Source organism: Sinohyriopsis cumingii, chromosome 3 (genome assembly GCF_028554795.1).
Source record: "Sinohyriopsis cumingii isolate HCF-2022 chromosome 3, ASM2855479v2, whole genome shotgun sequence".
In the NCBI taxonomy this organism is placed as follows: Eukaryota; Metazoa; Mollusca; class Bivalvia; order Unionida; family Unionidae; genus Sinohyriopsis; species Sinohyriopsis cumingii.
The window spans coordinates 88,276,044-88,297,297 of record NC_142963.1 but is presented as its reverse complement, the minus strand read 5'-3'; the positions used below and the strand labels follow the sequence as shown (position 1 = coordinate 88,297,297).

At 35.2% G+C, this 21,254-nt stretch overlaps 1 protein-coding gene across 4 annotated transcripts in view; it reads right to left on the bottom strand.

Annotated features, from left to right (window-relative positions):
• Window positions 1–21,254, bottom strand: part of LOC149803256 (protein bicaudal C homolog 1-like) — a 327,843-nt gene that overhangs the window by 125,927 nt on the left and 180,662 nt on the right. For all 4 annotated transcript variants that reach the window (XR_016420163.1, XR_016420164.1, XM_089952905.1 and 1 more), the window contains exons 5-6: window positions 20,888–21,049; window positions 19,082–19,135 (exon numbers count right to left, since the gene is read on the bottom strand). Coding sequence is in view for 2 of the 4 variants with exons in the window: in XM_089952905.1 (XP_089809031.1) it covers window positions 19,082–19,135; window positions 20,888–21,049 (216 nt within the window). In the remaining 2 variants the exon portion in view is untranslated. The remainder of the gene's footprint in view (window positions 1–19,081; window positions 19,136–20,887; window positions 21,050–21,254) is intronic.

Sequence of the window (21,254 nt, the reverse complement as noted above, 5' to 3'; positions counted from 1 at the left end):
CAACATGAAAGTTAAATAAAGGTAAATACAGACTTCATAATTCATGGAAAGGTTGAGTTTTCCTAAGGAGACCATACTGAATTATAATGTACAGTACTTACACAGTGCAAAGAGTGCATAGCATCACTTAAATCCTTACTTATTCAAAGTACAGATGCAGATTTTGCTTTATTCATTGTTTCGACCAAACTGCATTCTTCCAGATAACATTTCAGCTAGTTCTTAATAGCTGTTTCATTTACGTTGAATCATGTGCTCACGAGTTACTCATTTTCAATGATATAAGCAATCCTACAAATTGAGGTAATATTTTAAAAAAAGGTACCCACATTTATTTGTACAAGGCACATAAGCATCTAATTTACACGTTCACAAAGAGTGGTAATAATAAAGGCTAAAATTCTCATAGGGATCACTAAGATCAACATCAATCAATTTTAGTTTTGTGTTTTAGCTGAATAAACATAACCTGCTACACAGTGGAAAGCTTGATGTTTTGGTGTCTCCTATGTTGATAGTTGGCAAATTTGTCTTTTGTTTTGCAACAGCAGTACAGGCCAGTTAATCAATAAAACCCTGAAACTGGCTTGTGATAAGAGGGAATTTTGACCAGTAACAATACCAGTTTAACACTGGTATATATGGTATAAAAATGCCAGGTGTTCACTCGTGTAAGTCTCTTTCATGGGAATGGAGCTATAGCATATGGAGTTAACAGCTTTCGTAGTGATCATACTTGGGACTGAAATTAATTGTGGATGATTTGTTTATTGTTGTGCTTTATTTTTTTGTTCTGGTTTATTTTTTAATTTTTGTATTATTGTATAGGTAAAAAAAAATCATTAATTTACTTGAATAATGTTTAAACTTAACATTCTATTATTGAAGAAGCAAATTCTTTATACCAAAATAATTGTTTTGTCACAACAATAATTCACAGGTGATACAACAGAACATGTAGGACTTTTCTTGTTTAGAAGAAATGAAAATTGAAGACATAATGTAATAATCAGGAGTTCTCTGCAAAAATCGGAAAATATTATGAAATCGGGAGGTAGGCGTAGAGCAACCCCAAAAATCGGGAGATTTTTTTTCTCCCGGTGTGAAAGTTGACAGGTATGGTGTAAGGTCGCTTACATCAACGCAAACTACAACTTAACTTTTATGGTATTAGCAAATTTTCGAAGCATTATTTCCGAAACTTTATTATTGTATTTTGGAGATATTATAAAATGGTGCCCATGATTTGATTCCAAGATATGTACTTAATTCAGTGCATAATCAAACTACAATGTAAATGAGGTAGCGCCATTATGTAAATACGTTCAATAGCCTAATTGTGAGCGTTGAATCAAACCTTATTGTTTTTTTCATTGTGTTGTCATACTGGGATTACATTTTAATGAGTTTAAGTATGTGCAATTTCAAAGCAAAGTAAAAACATAATTACTGGTGCACTGATATAAAATGTCTAACGCAATAATGCAAAAACAAACAATAATCAAGTCAAAAGGGAGAGATAGTGTTACAGGAACTCGTGACTGCTAAATTCTTGTCATCGTTCGATCAAATTATACACAAATCTAAATTAGGCAGAAACAATAAGAAAACAGAAAATTAAATAAATTACTTTTCAAACAAATTTATACCATTTCTTTTTAATAACCATGCATGCCAACCTCAAGATAAGCCTACATGTATTTTTTTTAATACAAGTTTGCCCAAACGTGCATTTAGAACTTAACTTGTGCATCTTGAGATGCCTCGGAGTTGTAAATCGGCTTAAATGTGGGTCATGCACTTTTTAGTGTTTATACCTGTTCAGTTTGGGGCTCGGCTTATACGTGAATGGGCTTATATGCCAGTATATACGGTACTCATATCTACTTCTGACATTTTGCACAAATCTGTGTTGTCTGGTAGAACTTAAGAACTTATTTTGAAACTTTCTAAATTTTATTTCCATTCCTAAATGGTGCAACACAAATTATATTCCATGGAGAGATGTCCTTGACAATTTGTATCTCATATCAAGTTTTTTTAATCAGATTATTTGATAATCTTTCCATAACATGCATTAAAGTCCAATATGACATGCTATATAGTCCAATATGACATATTATAATTCCAATATGACATGCTATACAGTCCAATAAGACATGTTATACAGTCCTGTATGATATGCTATAAAGTCCTGTAGGACATACAATATAAGAGCCAAGTATGACAAGCTAACAAGTCCAGAAGGACATGCTATGAAGTTCTATATGACATGCTACTAAGTCCAATATGACATGAAATGAAGTCCAATATGACATGTTATAATGGGCAGTAATTCTGAGAAAAGATGTACTTGTTTACATGTTTCTTCTTGATGTAACAGTTCTTTCTACACTAAGAAGAAAAATGGAGGAAAAACAATCTAGCCTATGTCTTGCATTACTTTCCCCTTGCATGATGATAACACTAGAGAAAGTTGACCTAAAAGCTACAACCTTTTATCACAGGGGAGGCAAATCCAACAAAATGAAACCTATATCATTTAGGATCAAATAACATGCCAAGTTGATGGAGCTGAGACTTCCCATGTTTAACTCTTTTCTAAACAGAAAATCCCTAAATAAAAAAATACTAACAAGGGTCAGTATATAGTGACAAGACAATTACAATATTGGACTATAAACAGGTAATTGGGGTTACAGTGTACACAGGGTAAGAAAGGCTACATTTAGTAGCAATATTAGACAATAAACAGGTACAGGGTGTCAAATTCAGTGTACAGAGAGTTAAAAAAAAAAAGCTACAAGCAGTACTGGACAATAAACAAGTACACGATTTCAGATTCAGTTTAGTGAGGGCAAAAAAAATATATGGAAACAATGCAATGACAAAAGCTTGGTAACATTATGTGTGACATATCATGTGACATATCATAATGTTTTTATGTGCGATAAAATGTGAATATTTTTATTTGATCTTTTGGTCACAATATCAAAAATGACAGCAAGTGGAGGGGGTAATCGACCAAATGGAGAGAAGACCAAGTGAAAATAATGCCCAAAAAAATACAAGGCCCTGTTTCAGTAACATATCATTGTAAGAAAAACTTGTTGTCCCTGTTGTGCAATTTCTTGGTTTTGTTTTTGTTTTCTCATGAATCTGTTTCTAGTCACTGGATGACCAACTGTTGGCTCCCAAATTTATTTACATAATTATTACATCGTTTTAAGCAGCAAAAATAGACAGTAGAGGTTGAGCTTTTTGTTTGTGCCAGTTTAGTTGCCAATTTATTGCCAGATATATCAATCATGGGGTCACTTCATTAGGTACCACTTGGTCAACTGAGTCGTCACTTGATCAATTATTTTTGTTATATATCTCTCCATGTAATCCTCTGCATTTTTTATTTTTACGTCATCATATGCATTTGTTATCTCAAAGTATCTTTTCAACGCACGATATTTTCTTCCGCCACAAGATACACATAACTGTGCCCTACCTTTAACTCTGGTACCACAATTCAGACACGGTTTCGGTCTAGTATTACCTTTTCTGACACTATGTAAATGGATACCACAATAGTCACTGCGGCAATATTTTCCACTAGGTACAGCAGATCCCATCATAAACCATTTACAACTATTATACGTTTGGTTAATTATTATATTATTTTGTGAAAGTCTAATTAGAGAAATATTATTATGTTAAGGAAAAGCAATTATCTAGCATGGGATAGTGGGACAAAGCTAGATTACTACAGCAACAATATCAGGATCTCACCGGGAATAAAATCATATTACCAAAAACAAGAGATGATTTAAATCTCATTAAAAAAAATACTAGAAGCAACACAAGATGAGTTTATAAGGTTGTCTACCATTGAGCCATTATTATCAAAATTTGATTTTGACCGACCAAACAATGACAGAAATCAAATACAACTTGAACTACAATTACATTAAATAATAAAAACACCAAAGAATGAGTTTTACAACAACGATGCTGTTCATGTCTGGTCTACATTTAAAATAGATGGTGATGGAACATTTATTGATTGAACAATGAATCAAAATTTTGCTCATAAAATAATACAAAATCTACAGGACAACAAGAAGTATTCTTTTCAGGATAAAAGTTATAGATGAGCAACAAACACCAGAAGGATCACAGTGGATCATACATGATAAAACAATCAAGATCAGCATCAATAATCATCCTGGAGAAAAATACCGAATATCAGGATAGACAACACCTACTACAAGAACACTTATCCAGCTACAGCCATTGTTTACTCAATTTATTAACTGAATGGACCAGACATAGCTTCTCTTGCTCCAATGAAAACAGGCTCACTAAACTGTGTTGCTCAATGTATCTCTGAGTAAATGTGGAAACAAATTAACAGAATTAAGATTTTTAAAAATAACTAATTCAGAAAAACATGTAAATGCGAGTGGAGCTTACACAGATGACAGCTGAATAAGAAAATCTTTTAATGTTTCCGATAATTGTGAAAACAATAACGAATGAAGTTTCATATAACTCTAACAAATACAGAACATGTGGTGCTCCAATAAAATTAATTGATCATAACTCACATGCTTGGACTGAGTCTGTTAAAAAACATTTCAAGAGAGAGAATAGTACGATTTTATGATGACAATACATGTATCTACACAGAAATCTACAACATTAGTAAGCATGTATCAGCTTGGTTATTTCACAGAGATGATTCTATACATGAATAAACATTTGATCAGTTTATGTTACCATGTGGAGTTATTTATCGGAATGAAACATATTTTGGTGAAATATAACACAGACAAGGAAGAATAACTCAGGGTCGTCTGTTGTTGTGCATATAACCCAACAAAAAAATTCATGACGACTACTTCAAAAGAACTTCCTGATGATGTATCACAATCCTGAGTCGAATTTGGTCATGGCAGTCTGTGGAGCACAAAATATAATTCATCCAATACTATTTCTGTCGACAATATTGTGATTAGGGCACCCAACACACAAAATGACACAAGTTGCAATAAATGCGCCACTACTAAATATCAATCTTACTGGATTTGCCAAGATTTAATCATGCAAGTTTTCAGTTAGTATGCATCCAGTTATACCAATTTGGTTTGGTAGACACTTTAATAAACCAGATACTGATGTCAAACTCAATGACTGCTGTGCAAAAAATCAAATTGGTTGGACTCAGTAGTGTTATTATGATATATGTTTGACACTAAGATTTTAACATGGGTAATGGTAACCTCTGTGATAATTTTGTACAAACAACAAAAACAAGTTTGGTTAACGCAAGATGACAAAGAAATACACAGAAAAATTATTGGTAAATTTACTCAGTGTTCATCATGTCATTGTACAAGACTGATGATGGATCCAGCTGAATTAAATTTTGTCATCAAGGACACATCAGCAAAAGGTATATTGGTGTCACAGAGAAATGCAACAAAAAGAGATGGAATAATTATTGGCACGATCGTTAGCTACTGCAATGGTAATTCTCCTCAGTTTACTCATTTGTTATCATCAATGCTTGCCTACTCATTAATAAACCTATTATCAATGATCAATAGATTTCCCAATTATGCTGTAAGAGTCACCATGGATTCTTGTTATATTAGTTGTTGTAAAATGGACCTTCTTGAGTCATTCATCGAAGGCACCAGCTGTGTCAACTGGGGTTCATGGCAAATAAAACATGAGCAAATAAAACATGAGCAAATATGAAAAATATTTAGAGTCAGCTGACGTTAAAACACCAGATATTTATTACTTTAATGGCAATTTATCAGAACCATCATCATCACCGTCAGTAAACGAACCAATCACGAGACATAGCATGGTCTATCTGAATGGTCCAGGTGGTTCTGGTAAAATAACATGTGCGATATAATTATTTAAAAACTGACATAAATTGTGTTGAAACCAACTAACCAGCTTGCCAGAGAGATGAGACAATGTGGTGTCAGTGCATACACATCTCATAGTTTCTTTAGATAGCGAGGTGATGCATGGATCCCTGAGAGAATGGGTGAGAAATATTTCCAGAGAATAATTATCTGGGATGAGAACTGTACAGTACCCAAAGATATTTTAGAAATGTTTCTTGACTGGTTGTTAACAAAATCTACTGCAATTATCATGTGTGGCAATCACAGAGAGCCTCTGCCGTTTACAGGTGAATCACCACATAAATGGTTGATCAACTACGTTAGCCACCACAAAAAAGTTTTGAATGACCATCAATCACAGGATGAACAACTACGACAACTGAAATCATTAATCAGATTACAACCTGACAAAATTCAATGTGAAATACTGCATACCATAATTTTTGAGACTCCAATATCAGATTTATGGAACTTATGGCACCCTAATGATCGAAAAGTTGTATCCAGGAAAAACCTCCTTGATTCACTTCAGCGAAACTCATTTGAGCTTCACAAGGAAAATTTTCCTCATCAACAATTTTCATTATGTTATCAACAAAATATACTTGTTGATATTCCAGGAATGGGGACAAAACAAAAAAAAAAACTTGTTCTTAATGATATCATCTGGGTTCCAGTTGAGGCTGTACAACAGGAGTTGTCGTTAAACCCATCGTGCTAGACAATGGGATATACAATAACAATTCATTCATCTCTGGGATTAACAATATCAAATATCTGGATTGTCCATGATCACATAGAATAGTCAAATTTAGTTTATCTGGCTGTGTCTAGAGGAACAAAAACATCTCAGTTACACAGGGTTGTCTACGTGCTGGAGCTGCCAATGGCAGCAGCAGTGGCTCTGCCACTGCTGCCATAAAAAACAACAGCATCACCAGGAATTATCAATGCAGTGAAGAAAAAAGTAGCTGATTATGTGCAAGATGACAAAACAAAAACAGCACCAGTTTGATCTGGATGTGGAATTTGTCACGACGCTGAAACAACAACAAAATAATCACTGCGCCTGCTGTAACACAATAATGTTGTGGCAATGTTTTTCTAATGATGTACTACAATTTACTATGGACAGAATCAATAGCAGTCTTGGCCATACACGCGAAAATGTCTCTTCGTTCCTCAGAGCATGTGACTCTTGTTAGCATTTTTTGTTGGTACATATCCAATCTGGTGATAACTGGGTGTTTTTTTCAGGAATTACCTGTAATTGTTCACATACAAATCCACATTGAGGAACTGCTAATTCTAGTCTGTAGATTGCAGGTCTACCAGTGGATCTTACCATGCTGGAATATTTTACGTGTGGTTACACTCTACATGGGATCAGTTGCTCTTGCTGCACCACCCTTAATTTCAACAGGTTCATATAAATACCTGTTACTTTGCTACCCAACACTGGTTGTTGTAGCAGATTTAGTGATTTTCTCTGACAGGTTTCATGTTAATTCAATTCAAGGCCACCACATGAGGTAGTCTTGCAAGCCATTCATGAGATCTGTCCTAAATGCTCAGCGTTCCGCTCAGTAATTTTTGGGCATATTGATGTCCAAAGAGTCACTGTGCAAGTGTTTGATTAAACTGTTCAATGACTGCCTGATCACGAAGTATCGCTGTGTGTCCATGTCTGATTTTAACGTTATGTTGTTGCATCAGCATCATTACTGCACTGAGAAATTCTTTGCCAGGATCAACCTGAACTAGTTATGGTCATCGCAGACCATCATGTGGACTGGTTCCTCATGAATAAATTCATTCAAACGCTGCTGCAACTTCAGTTCCTGTTTTAGACGATAATAGTTCAGCGTCTTTTTTTCTACTTGCAACATCTACGACAGTGAACACATATTTGTATGTTCGCCGTGTATAGACATCATGTGGTAAAAACAAGATATCTGTCTGATGAACTTTGTTGGGTATGCTGACATCAAACCATCCATGCTGAATTGTTTTGGGATGTGGAAGATAAATTTGCCATAAGGCCAGTCGTGACAACCAATCTGTGGCTACAGCTCGTGTGACACCTGCTGCATCAGAAAGTTTTTTAACTGTGGCTGTACTTCTCCAATATCCTCTTGCACTATAATAAATCAACTCCATTATGTAATTGTTGGCGTTTAATTGCGTGCTCCCAACACTATTTTACTTTTCATCGCCAATCTTAAAAACCAATACATGAACGATTCTCGTATGTTTTTATTCTTCATCCAATTCAGTGTGTGAATCAACTTGACATCAGTGATATGTCGTTGTAGATCTGGATTTTTATACATGATATCATGAACATGGCATGCTTGATCAATCACATTTACTGAAAATCTGCCCAGTTTGGGTTGATTTTTTCATCAAGTCTAATATCAAGGCAAGTTCCAAGACCATAAAAATTATATCATGAAAGATGTTTTTCCCCAGGATACTTAGCCCATTGTGTTCCAGATATTTTCCAAAATGCCTTTGCAATATTGCCACCCCCTGTTGCAACAGGAATACTGACAAACTTATATTTTTGTGTGCAGCATTTTGGACTTTTACCTGTAAGTGCCAGCATGTTTTTTCTCAATGTGGTTGCTCTCTGAAATTTTGTACCAGTGACTGTCTTGCATTTAACACAATATAAACCCATGATTATAAATATTATATCTGTACAATATGAACGTGATTGACTTTTCAGCAACATGTGAGCAATCACCAATCAAGCATTATCCAGTGTTACCAATTCCACAGGTGGTATCACGTGCGTTGCTCATGATTTGTCTCTGATATTTTTTTGTTTTGTCATATGCTCGTCAATGATTTGAGCTATTATAATTGGTCTGTCTGGGTCGGGTAAAACTCAGTTGTTGCTCAACCTGATAATGAGGTGGCTCAAATGGGACAAACTTGTTTTAGTAACACGATCCATGGATGACCAATGATGCTATAATGCTCTTAAGGAATTTAATGAATCTGCAGCACCTGAAGATGATATTATTGAATTTAGCACACATATCGATGAAGCACCTGTCACTGAGGATCTTAATGAGGGTATCAATAATCTAGTGGTTTACAATGATGTTATGCTTGATAAACAAGCAAATCCAGCCAGAATATTTTCATGGGGCTGACAAAAAAACACAGATGTAATTTACTTTACTCAGTGGTATACTCAGATTCTCAAAGTGATCAGACATAACTGTTATGTTTTTGGTTATTTTTAACAAGGTTGATACACATACACTTTGAAATATTCATCAGACATGGTATCCCGGCGACATGGATATAGGTAAGTTTAAAAACTTCTTCACACATGCTCAGAAAACCCCACATGGATTCATCATGATAAGTTTACAAGAGCTGGAAAACCAATATTGAATTCCGGCTATGTTGATGTTGCTGATATCATTGTGCTCTGCAGCAGCATTGTGTTAGCGATGATCTGTTCCAGCCATGTGGTTTTTTCTGTTGTCATTATTATCTATATTGTGGATTCTAAATGTGGCACTGGCAGTGGTATGTTTGCATTCTTGTGATTCCGAAAATAAATATCCCTAATTAAAGCAAATTAACAGTCTGATACTGCACTAATGTTTAACCCCGCTGACATTATCAATGACACACATAAGTCACAGCGTAAGTTATTTCTGTATGGTCATGTAATTTTTTAATGGTACATGTAGATATTTTGTTCATAATACTATTGGGCTTACCAGCAACACCAACAATAGCAGTGACACTGATTCCAACCACAGGCGGTATCACATGCGTTGCTGATACTGTGCCTATTAACGTCGTTCCAGCAACCATTATCGATGTTGATGATTTGTCTGCGACATTTTTTTGTTTTGTCATATGCTTGTCAATGATTTTTTCCAGCGATGCCTTCCATGCACATGCTTGATTATACCAAAAGGATTGTGTGGGATTCATCATGTGTTATACTATGTAATCAATATAGATTTCTTTGCGATGAATTCCAGACAGTAGTAGTATATCGCTGAGGTTAAGGTATACTATCCTCTGATTTCAATAAGAATATTGCCTCAGTATTCTGTTCTATCATGACTGTCATAGTTTTAGAAGACGTGTTATGAGCCATGACACAAAGGAAAGAATGAAACTGTCCTAAATTGCTCAGGGCTAAGCAGGGATAACCCGTACACCCCAGTAACCTCTGCGGTATGTTTGATGGATTTGTATTGTATTGTCTATGTTACTGATCTAGCCGCTACTGTGTATACCAAGTTGATGATCGGATTCATGTGAATTACACCATCGGCAAACTTTTTGATTTTAGCAAATTCAATGTTTATCAAATTGATTCTTGAGTTGATGTTGGTGAGTTCATTGTTAACAATTTTGATTGTTGCTTTAATGTTGTCTAGATCAACAAGTTGTGTGTCAACTTCAGAAAGCTTGATGTTGATGACCATTGGATTTCCAAAGAAAATTTTCCACGATTCTATATATGTTTCTACAAATATTTGCAAATGTGGTTTCATTGATTGTCATTAACAAGGTCATCATTGGGATGTTGCTGTTGTCAACATATTTCTTCATTGCAACATCATAGTTTGATCCTGGTTCTCTCAAATTGGCAATGCTATTTCCGCTCATGTTGAGATCGCCAGTCATTGCATCAACGTCTTTAGCAGTGCATTTATTGTCCTCAGTTCTGATCATGAAGTTGTTGCTGTCCACGTATTTTTTTGTTGCCACCTCATCATCTGATTTTGGTTCTCTCACAATGATAATTGTATTTCTGCTCATGTTGAGATCATCATATATTACATCTCCAGTTCTTCTAATATGTTCAGTAATCTGTCCAATGATTGTAAGAAGTGATTCCTTTGAGTATTTAATTACGAGTTTTAGTAAACACCACTAAGCTATCTTTGGTTGAGCCTGGAACTCGCAGAAAAATATCTGTCAGCGGGATATTACTCATCTTTAACCGTCCTTGCTGTTCCTAAAATACAGCCTCATTTGTGTCAAAATCAGCGAGATGCAAAAGATCAGCAAGTTCATATCGTGTTCCATATTTGGATAAATCAATCTCACCCTGGGCCTTGCCACTAGCAGATCTTCCATAAATATCTACCATTATAAATTATTAACCTGTTTAAAATGACACTGGATGGTTTTGCCATCTGGTGGCATATTCGTGCACAACTTTATGAGGAAATGCTGATGACCTTGACATATTGGTGAATCGTTATTGTCTGTGTTGGTAATGTTGAATACCAGATTGGTATGTCACTGGCTAAGCCACTTTATTGTAAAAATTCTCTCAGTAGCTCCAATCCATACAAATCAAAATAAACAACTCCAAGTGGATCAACCCTGTATGCAACCCAATGAGTACCTGGACCAGAACCTCCATTGAGATTAATAATACTGGTTTCAACATGGTTTGGTTTTCCCACCAATTGATCACGCACGAAAACAACTCTGAAGTATTTTATGTTTAATTGCCGAGAAGTATCAAGTAAATCAAAATTAGACATGGAAAGCTTTAACAAAGCTTTATCTGGCAGTCTCAGACCTTGACCATGCCATGTTCCTGGTAATCTCAGACCCTGTCCTTTTTTGGGATGTGTCTATGCCATGCCAGGACACTGTGTCCTGTTGCTTTTTTCAGTGCCAAACTGGCAGCTGTTCCAACAGCACAAAGTGCAGCTGCTTTACAGCAGAGGGAGCCACTGCTGCTATTAGGGCTGGTAATACTACTAGAAACAGAAATATACAGCTGGTTTTTGTTGTGTCGCTGATCGCATTTGCAGAAAGATCAAGTTGAACGCCAGCTTTTCTTGGCATCACTGTAGTGCTTGAGCTGACATTCAGTCAACAATAATTTATTTGGGCTCTGCAACGCCACTGATTTATGAGTCCAATTTGCCCCAGAATTCTTCTTTGATGCTGATTGCAGTTTTTTAATCTGATCGGGTGTCAGAGTAACATTGATATGATGATATGACATAACATCATGAATGATCTAATTGCATATTGCTTGCAAACCAATTACATGTTTTCAACAGGTGCATCAATCACTCTCACTCATCTGCCAATACCTTCAAGCAACATTGTTTTGTCTGAGAGTATAACAGTGACTGCTCTGTAACCACCAGGACCAGCTAATAATACACCTATTCGAGCTCGGAAGTGTATGTCAATGACTGATTGCCTAAACAAATCTTGGTGTTCCAGTGAAATATAATAGATTGGATATAGCATTATGAAGTCCCATCTGAGACATCTGTGAACCAGAATCAACATTCTGATAACACCCCATGAATGACATCAATTAATGACATGCACGTACAACACGATTTTAGTCGAAATTCACCAGTACTTCCTCTGATGGTACTTGATGTCCATTTATTCTCAGAGAAACTTCACTAACCCTGAGTGTGTCAAACACCATTGGCTTTAATTCTTGTGAACCTACTCTGATGTTATCCTGAAACGATATAAACACGCTGTGGTGCTGAAACTCCCTGCTGTGATGCTATCTGCCATGTAAATAACCCAACAACGTTACTCTGGATGCTGTCTGTGGTCATCATCAACCACAATAGTGTTGACTTACTGCTGCAATCCATGAAAGAGAACAGCTGTTGTTCTTCAACGAGTGATGGTGTCATTGTTGGCATCCACAAAAAAAGCTTTGTCAGTTTCACTTTACTATCATCAACACCATCAGGATGCCAGATTGCATTGTAGTCCGTGGCTTTTCGAACTTGTGCTATTATGTGTTTAGCACTGAAAATAACTTTTCTGACATTTCTACAAAATTCTTCATTGTCATTTAACACTGATCCTAAGTTAAAATTTTCATTCATTGATGCGATTGCATCTCCAGTGCTGTTCATTGTTATGATATGGTTCTCGGGGTGATCACTGGTGTCCTTGGCAAACATCAATGATGGACCAGCAGACCATGAATAATCATCAGAATATCTTGCCAGGCCAAGTATTGTCATGGCAATGTCGATGTTTTTGAGTCAAGATTCAATTTTTTTCCATTCATCATTGATGTGGCACTGTTAAACAATGCCATAACACCATTATTAATAAAACCAACTTGATCTCCAGCTCCATACAGTGTATTATCTGCTTTCAAAAGCTGACCTTTGATCTCAATAAATGCCTACACAGCCAAGAAATATGCTTGTTTCCTGAACTTGTAGCTCGATTCTTCCATGAGTGTCAGGTACACGTGCACCATTAGAGTATACTGATAACCATGCACTGATTCATCTTTGAGAACCAGTGCATCCATGTCAAATGCTGGATCAGATACATGCTTGAACATTTTTATTTATATTCATTGTTGTCTAAAACGACCATTGAGCCAGACCACATCCAGCTATTAGACTTGCAATTTTTTTTCTCTCTGCAGCTACTTGTTATTTTGTCAGTGATAGCACTCCAGCTAATTCTTTCAACCTCTCATTTGCAGCTTGATTTATTATTTTGCTAAAACTTGGTGGTATCACTTCAGTGCTGGGCAGTTTTACTGGCTGTAGTTTTTATCATACTAATCTTGCGAGTCTGTCTTTGATCGTAGTGAATGCTTTACCAGCAATATCACCAACAGTGCCAATACCCTTATCACGAACAACTTCAATGGCTTCCATACCTAACTGTTTTGCAAGCAGGATAGCTTTTGGGGCTATCCTTTTAAATAAACCCTGAATAACATTACCGAGTCCATCTCCGTAGATCATTTTATAAACCAGTAATCGTGAATTAATCACACTGATGTTTTCAGGTCCATGTTGCGCAATGTGTATAATCATGTTATTACCATCTTATATTACGTGTTTAGGCTCGAATAAAAAGTAACAAAAGAAAGAGTGAAAACAACAAGCATTTACAATTTTAACAAATAAAAATACTGTACAAATAAAAAAATAAAAACTTATGGTTTTAGGAATCAAATCCAAAATTAATCCAAGAATAATCCACAAATTAAATTTTAGAAGTCATAATAATAAAATGTTCTAGTGAATTCATGTTCGAGTCCTGACAAAGAATCCAAGATGGAGGCGATGACGTATACTGTATCCTTTGTGGTGCTGTAAGGTCTACAGTTCTGTGTTATTCAAAAACAATAATCCAGTGTTTGAATTTCCCAATAAAATTTAATGAAATGTCTTTGTCCAAGAATTCTGTATGAGCACTCAAATATTTCCAGGAAAAAGAATCATCCTTTAGAATCCAAATAATTCGAAGAAACATTAAAATGTAATTCACCAAACTGGTCACAAACAAATGAACACCTTGCCATCAAGTGTTTTATGCCCAGACTGAGAAATATCTCTATAAACATCACTATTAAAACTAATGTGCAATTTGGAAAGCCCAGAATTGCAAAATGGAGGCTGTTTACATATAAAAAATCACTAAGTCCCAGTATGACCATGAGAAAAACCAATACTTTTACTTTAAGAATAGGATAAAAATAAAAAGTTGTTTACTTGTCTCAGTGATTCTGAAATCAAGGTTGGGAACTAGGTCAGCTTTAGGTATTTACAACTGAAGAGTCAAGGTCAGACTATTTTCTGAAAAAATATCAAGTTCCTAGTAAACAAAACTACTATTTATTTTGACATATAATGAAATTAAAAATAAAAAGATTTTAACACATTAATCCCTGGAGGTTTCTGTCGTTTTCGTCTGAAATTTGAGTAGGAAAAATATTTTGAAAGCTATTTCTGAATACATTCAAATACATCAACTTCCAGGTGATCTTCCAATAACATGCCTAGTTGTGTTAGAAACATCATTTTTCATTGGCTACTGTGCTCGCACATGAGCATAAGGGTAAAAGTTTGGAGTTCCTTTTTTGTTTTTTGCTTAACTCATTCAGCCCCAGCACTGTTTTCAGTATCTCTGCTGCTATGCCTCAGAAGCACAAAGCTGTGTCTAGCTGCTTGTGCCCCAGAGTTTTTACCTGTTTGAAAACATCATGCAGATGCATTCACTCTTACCTTAATTTCTCTTCTTATATCCAATTAAAATCCACAAAATTTTCACCACTTATTTCAAATGAATTTGTCTACACAGTGATGTATTTTTTTCCCTATTTGTCCAAGTCTTTCACAACTTATTTATCAGGTATTTACAAAATTATGTGCAACGTTTATCCACAAGAACTCTATCATCATCGCTGTCAGCATCCTCATCTTCGGACAATTCAATCTCAGAAATGTCTATGTCCGAATCTAAATCTCACAAAATATCCAACTGCCAAACATATCTTTCCTCAGCTTGATCAATATTTTCAAGATCAAACCCGAGAAACTCCACATTTTGCTCTCATCAAAAACCACTCTTCTGTCCGCCATCATTTACGATTTTTCATGAACAGAACACGTGTAGTTAAACCGCTCTCAACAGCAGCTGCTTCACTGATGATTTCTTGGGAATTATTGCCAGCTCGTCTTCCACCAATCAAAATTTCTAGTTGATCAACATCAGCAAGGATATTATTGGAACAAAGTTTATCCTGAATCATCAGCAATTCAGCGATCACATTACCACCTTGTTTTTATGATGTTGATCATGAGTGGCAAGGCCACTTCCAGTTGCTTCTTCAGGTGGTTCTGGTTCTGGTTCAGGGGAGCACTGCTGGAGTGCCTCTGACTCAACTTTTCTTTTCCCTTGTTGTTTTAGACCTAGTTTTTACACCTAATTTTATTCTTTCTTCTTTTGATTTTTTAATTTTATGCATCAATGCTTTTTGATTTGTTTCCCTTTCCAATTCTACTCTTGCAAAATATTCTTCTACTGTGTTTTTAAAGATTTCAAAATTTCTGTCACCAGTTTTGACTTGCTGAGTGTTAGTAGCAATGTGATATACATCTTTGACCAAATCAGCATAATATAGTGTAAATATGTTCTGGTTTTATGTATAGATCTCTATGACCATATCCATAACAGGTAATATCTCAAGAGTTTTTTGTGTTGCCTCAGTTGCAGTTACAATTTTTCGGTTGGTTTGACAACTGGTTTAAATAACTGTTCTGTACCCTCTGTAAAATTTCACATGAGCTTCCAGACGCTGTTACAGCTGCTGTTTTACAGACTGGAAGATACTTCTGAATTGCATCCAGTCATTGTCAAGCTAATTTAACTTTACGAGATTCCATGGTAAGCAAATAATCACTCATTACTATTATTACAACAACGATTTAGTTAAAGATCACTAAGTCAGCAGATATACAAGGTTTTACTGTATTACAGTAACATAATGCAATTTTTCATCTAGAATGAACTGCTGGAATCTCAATTCTACTGAAAATTTAGACATTGCCATGGTCACGTGTCAAGCCGCTAAAAATACCTATGCGCTATTAATAACATGCAGGGTTTCCCATATGTCACTTGTCTGAGTGCGCTAAATACCTATGTGCTTTTAGTAACCTGCTGGGATTTTACAAAGTAAAAATCTATAACTGTATACTATTTAAAGAAATCTGTACCTCTTATATTAAACATAAATTTTTAAATACTAGAATAAATTATACAAATCTAAATGCATAAGCATGTTTGATTTTTTATATGTTTTTATATCCGTCTGTTCACAAATACAATATATTTATATATTCTCTGTGAAAACCACCCATTTTGCCGTAAGCTGTTTAAGAACATTCTTGAGTATGGTGATAAGTAGCCAGACCTGTTTCGCTTGACTAATTCTACCTGTGGACTACAGATATGGATTATTCTCCCACTCGGCATATACATAGTATGAATTTAGATATACTACTTATTTTTTGTAAATAACACTATTTTATTTCAGCTGAACATTCTAGAGCATGGGATGATTATAAATGATCTAAAACATTATTGATTTATCATCAGCCGGTATTTATATTAGGTTTTAACAAATATCTCTTGAAGCAGTGTAGTCTGATGGTAATGTCATTGGATTCCCAAACCATTACCAGACCTGCCAACCCTGACAAGTCCATCTCAGTAAGGCAGTTGATTCTTTTTCCGTAAGTTTGACCAGTTTTCGGTAAGGTGTAACAAAATACCATAAACCGTTATTGTAAAGCTGGAAAACGAAATTAAAAGTTCAGTATTCGGAATGTGCAGCGACGATAAACATGTTCAACTGAAATGTTTGTAAAGTACATGTAGACTTTATTTACCACTAGTACAGTTGCACAAATTTTAGCTCCAAACCCTATGGAGCTCAATGGCTTGTTGCAATCCCTCAACTTAATGTACTTCTTGGAAATTCTTTTTTCCATTCCACATGACGACGTCAATCATATTTCCACCATGAGTCATACTCAAATTGGCATGTGATGTCCAATAAACATAATTGTGTCCCTTCCAGCTTATATTCACAAGAATCTTAATATTCCTTTTTATTTTTCTGTGACGATTATTAACACTTTTCAAGAGGCTTATTTCCCCTTTTGTCTTAAACATGCATCGCCTGCTAGACGCCATTATTAAAAAAATTCCATGATCAACAGTTTGATCATGCAGATGCTTCACATAAACAATTAGCTGCAGTTTAAAGCCTCTGATGTGCTGCTGTAAAGTTAGTCTAGTTCCCTGACCAATTTCACTACTTCTAATATGAAACCCGGATCCAAATCAAACAAGGATGAACAAATTTCCTGAATTTTTCGGCAATGATCATTTTTTCGTAATTTTTGCTTGTATGCCATAAGTTCATATTTTAAGGGTAAATTTCAAAAGACTTACAGCAAAATCAAAAGTGTTGGCAGGTCTGCATTACTGGTATACTTTGTGGATTCAAACCCCGGAATCGGCATATTGCTGGCAGGTTAAGCCTGAAGTTATTTAAGTGAGAGGCTCCAGATGAGCTCAAAAGTTAACATGATATTCACTGATAATTGACAGTTCGCCTCAACCCTGAAAGGGGTTGTGGTTTTGTAACCTGGAGATTTCATTGTGGGTGGGTGGGCAAAAACAAATATCAATAATTAGGGAATGTCCTGACTGTAAAGCGTGTGGATGACAAGCCTCAATTTTTTGTTTTCTTCAGAAATGCTACTAAAACAATAAGGCATTAAAGCAATTATTCTAATAAAAGCATTAAAGCAAAAATGCTATTAATTTTTATATATAAATATTTTTATTTGGTCATCCGGTAACTAAAAAAATCAATCTTGTTTGATTCCAGAGAAAACAAAACCGAAGCCATAAAATTGCACAAGAAGAAGTTTTTCTTACAATGATTGGTTACTGAAACAAGGGCTTGTATATTTTTTTTGGCGTCATTTTTACTTGGTCTTCTTGCCAATTGATCGATTAACCCCCTCTTGCTATGTTGTTCATATTTTGACTAAAACATCAAATAAAAATATTCACATTTTATGGCACACAAAAAAATGTGTCACATACAGTACATTTTACTATTCGTTGGTCATTCCAATGGTTCCACGTATTTTTGTTTGCATCATTTTTTTCAACTCCCTCTGTCCACCATTTTCTCTGCTCACTTCCTCTTGCTGCTGCAGAATATTTTGGGCTCACATGAAACTAAACTGTATCTTAATGTAGTCATGTAGGCGCATTTATTGAAATTAAATATTAACTGTTCTTCTAATATTTAATACTAAGATAGTTTAACCAAAGTATACTCAATCTGGATTGTTGAATACTCTGTGCCTTAAATGAAAGCAAAAAACTTCCTGATGAAAATTACCGATCACTATGGACTTTTACAATTGTAGCCAGGTTCTAAACTGGGTAAAGAAATGAGTATATCGGGTTTATAATAACAAATAACAGGTTAGTATGAATTTTTTTTTCAACATGTGCTGTTTTCATTTTGATATTATACTACATGGCATTCAATCTGGTTTGCAATGGATCACACCTTTAGGTTGACCTGATCCAAAAATGTCCACATAATTTAAACACTGATTTTGCTATATGTACCTCTCAGGGTATATAAATAATTACCTTCCAAAGGAATACAGATGTATGAGGATCCCAATAAAGTGAATAATTGCCATTTTAAGATACAGTGTGTGAAATCAAATTCAAAAAATGATACTCATTACTGAAAAAGTCATTTCTGAATGCCTATCTGACCTGTATGATTTTTACTTTAGTTCCACACTACTTACTCTGATCTGAATTCTGGCTGCCTCCACACCATTTGGTTGACCTGCTATGGAAACCTGGACAGAAAAGGACATCATGTTGAAATATCAAATAAAATTATAGCAATGGATGGTTGGTTGGTTGCTTAGTGACTTTAAAAACCACTTTTAATACATTATTGGCTATATCATCCCAAGGAAATGGAAGCTAAGCACCTTTCCCAAGAACACACCAAGGCAGCTGTCTCTAGTTGGCCTGGACAGGCAAAGAAGTCCTGAACTTTGGACTACAAGTCCATTACTATCAACTAAGCTGCTCTTGGCTTTCTATAGCAGTGGAACTATCATGGAAAAAATTGTCTCTTTTGTAAAGACCTACAAAAAGATGTAAACAATAAACTGCTCTGGAATTATTCTGAAAAATACAATTTGAAAACTCACTGCTTTATCATGGTTGAAATTAGACAATTTGTTTTACTCTCCTGACAACTTTAAAAATGCAAAAGGTAAATGTCTCAACATTACTCCTTATAGGATGAGGGAATTTCAAACTACTCTCCTTAGCCCCCACTGATCTATCTCTCCTAACTTGATGACTTACTTCAGCTTTTTTGAAAAGCTTGCTAAAAGATATAAATTAATGATCAACATTTTTTAGTTACTAAATATGCTATTTACTGACAAATATTCTTAACTAGCAAATTTCAAATATACCCAACAGGTACTTGTAGTTTCACAAGTAGCATATGACTATCCTGTCTGTTTGTATTAGGATCATAACATGTTCTGTTAATCTAGGATAATTACACAAATTTCAATGCAGAAAACTTTTCAGAAATTTCTATCTAACAATGTCAAAGATAAAGTATAAATTAACAAACAAATTCAATTAAGTTTTGTTCTCCACCTTCTGTAATGAGGTCAAAACAGTTCACAATACTGTAATGAAATGAGACTGTGACCTCCAAGACATTTGACTGACCTCAAGACAAGCTAAAAAGTTACTAGGCAGACATGGAAAGTAAGTTTCATGCCTCAGAGTGCATTAGAGTAACAGCACAGAAAAGAGGTAAAAATAGTAATCAGTGACCTTAATCATGAATAGAAACTTTCAGTGTGATACATTCAGTGCCACCAAACTGAAAAGCCTAAGTGTAAGATGATTCATCTCTGCACCTCAAACAGCATTAGAGTAACAGCACAGAAAAGATGTAAAAATAGTAATCAGTGACCTTAATCATGAATAGAAACTTTCAGTGTGATACATTCAGTGCCACCAAACTGAAAAACCTAAGTGTACCATGATTCATCTCTGCAATTCAAACAGTTTTTATGATCCAAAGCAAAAATGAAGGAAGCTTTAAAATATTCCCATGACATGGTGCAGTGCCTCAGTGATTAGTGTGCCAGATTTGCAACCAAAAGGTTGCAGGTTTGAATCCTACCCTGTTATGGGCAGAGAGAAACATAAATATTATGTTTCAAAAAATTTGTGAAAATGCAAGGGGGTGGGGGTGGAAAGGAGCCAATAAGCCAACGGCAGACAAAAATGAGAACAAATTATGTTCTTACAAAAATATGCAGGACCGTACACGTGATATGTACTAAAATCCCAGCATTCAGCAGCCCATGACAAGATTGCAAGAAATCTTCCTGATTACATGTTTTTCCATGTAAAATATGGAAATAACTTGGGATATTTGTGCCGTCATGAAAATCTTAATTAAACAAAAGAAATACAAATGTCAGGATGTTTAACCATGACTGTGATGTACTTAAGTCTCCCTTATTTTGAACAAAATTATTCAATAAAAAGGATCATTTCTGTACCTGATTGCTCTTCTCCTGCACATTGTTTCCCCTGTTGGAGTCTGGGAAGTGAATATGGCAGGATGTCTCTTGCATCACCCGCTTAATGTTATTACCTCCCTTGCCAATGACATGAGAGTGGTCTGTGTGGGACACATCCATCTTCAATGTAACACGATTGCTCTAAAGCAGAAAGAAAATATTCATCATAATCTATACTGATTTATTTTATTACAAAGTCTTTCTGTTATGATTTAATTTTTTAATATTTTAACTTCAACTTAAAAAAATTAATAATTGCACTTAATTTAAGACAAGTACACTGACCCTTAAGAGACTCATGCTGTACTGGGCCAAAAGAATATAATAGGAATTCAAGATAGGAATA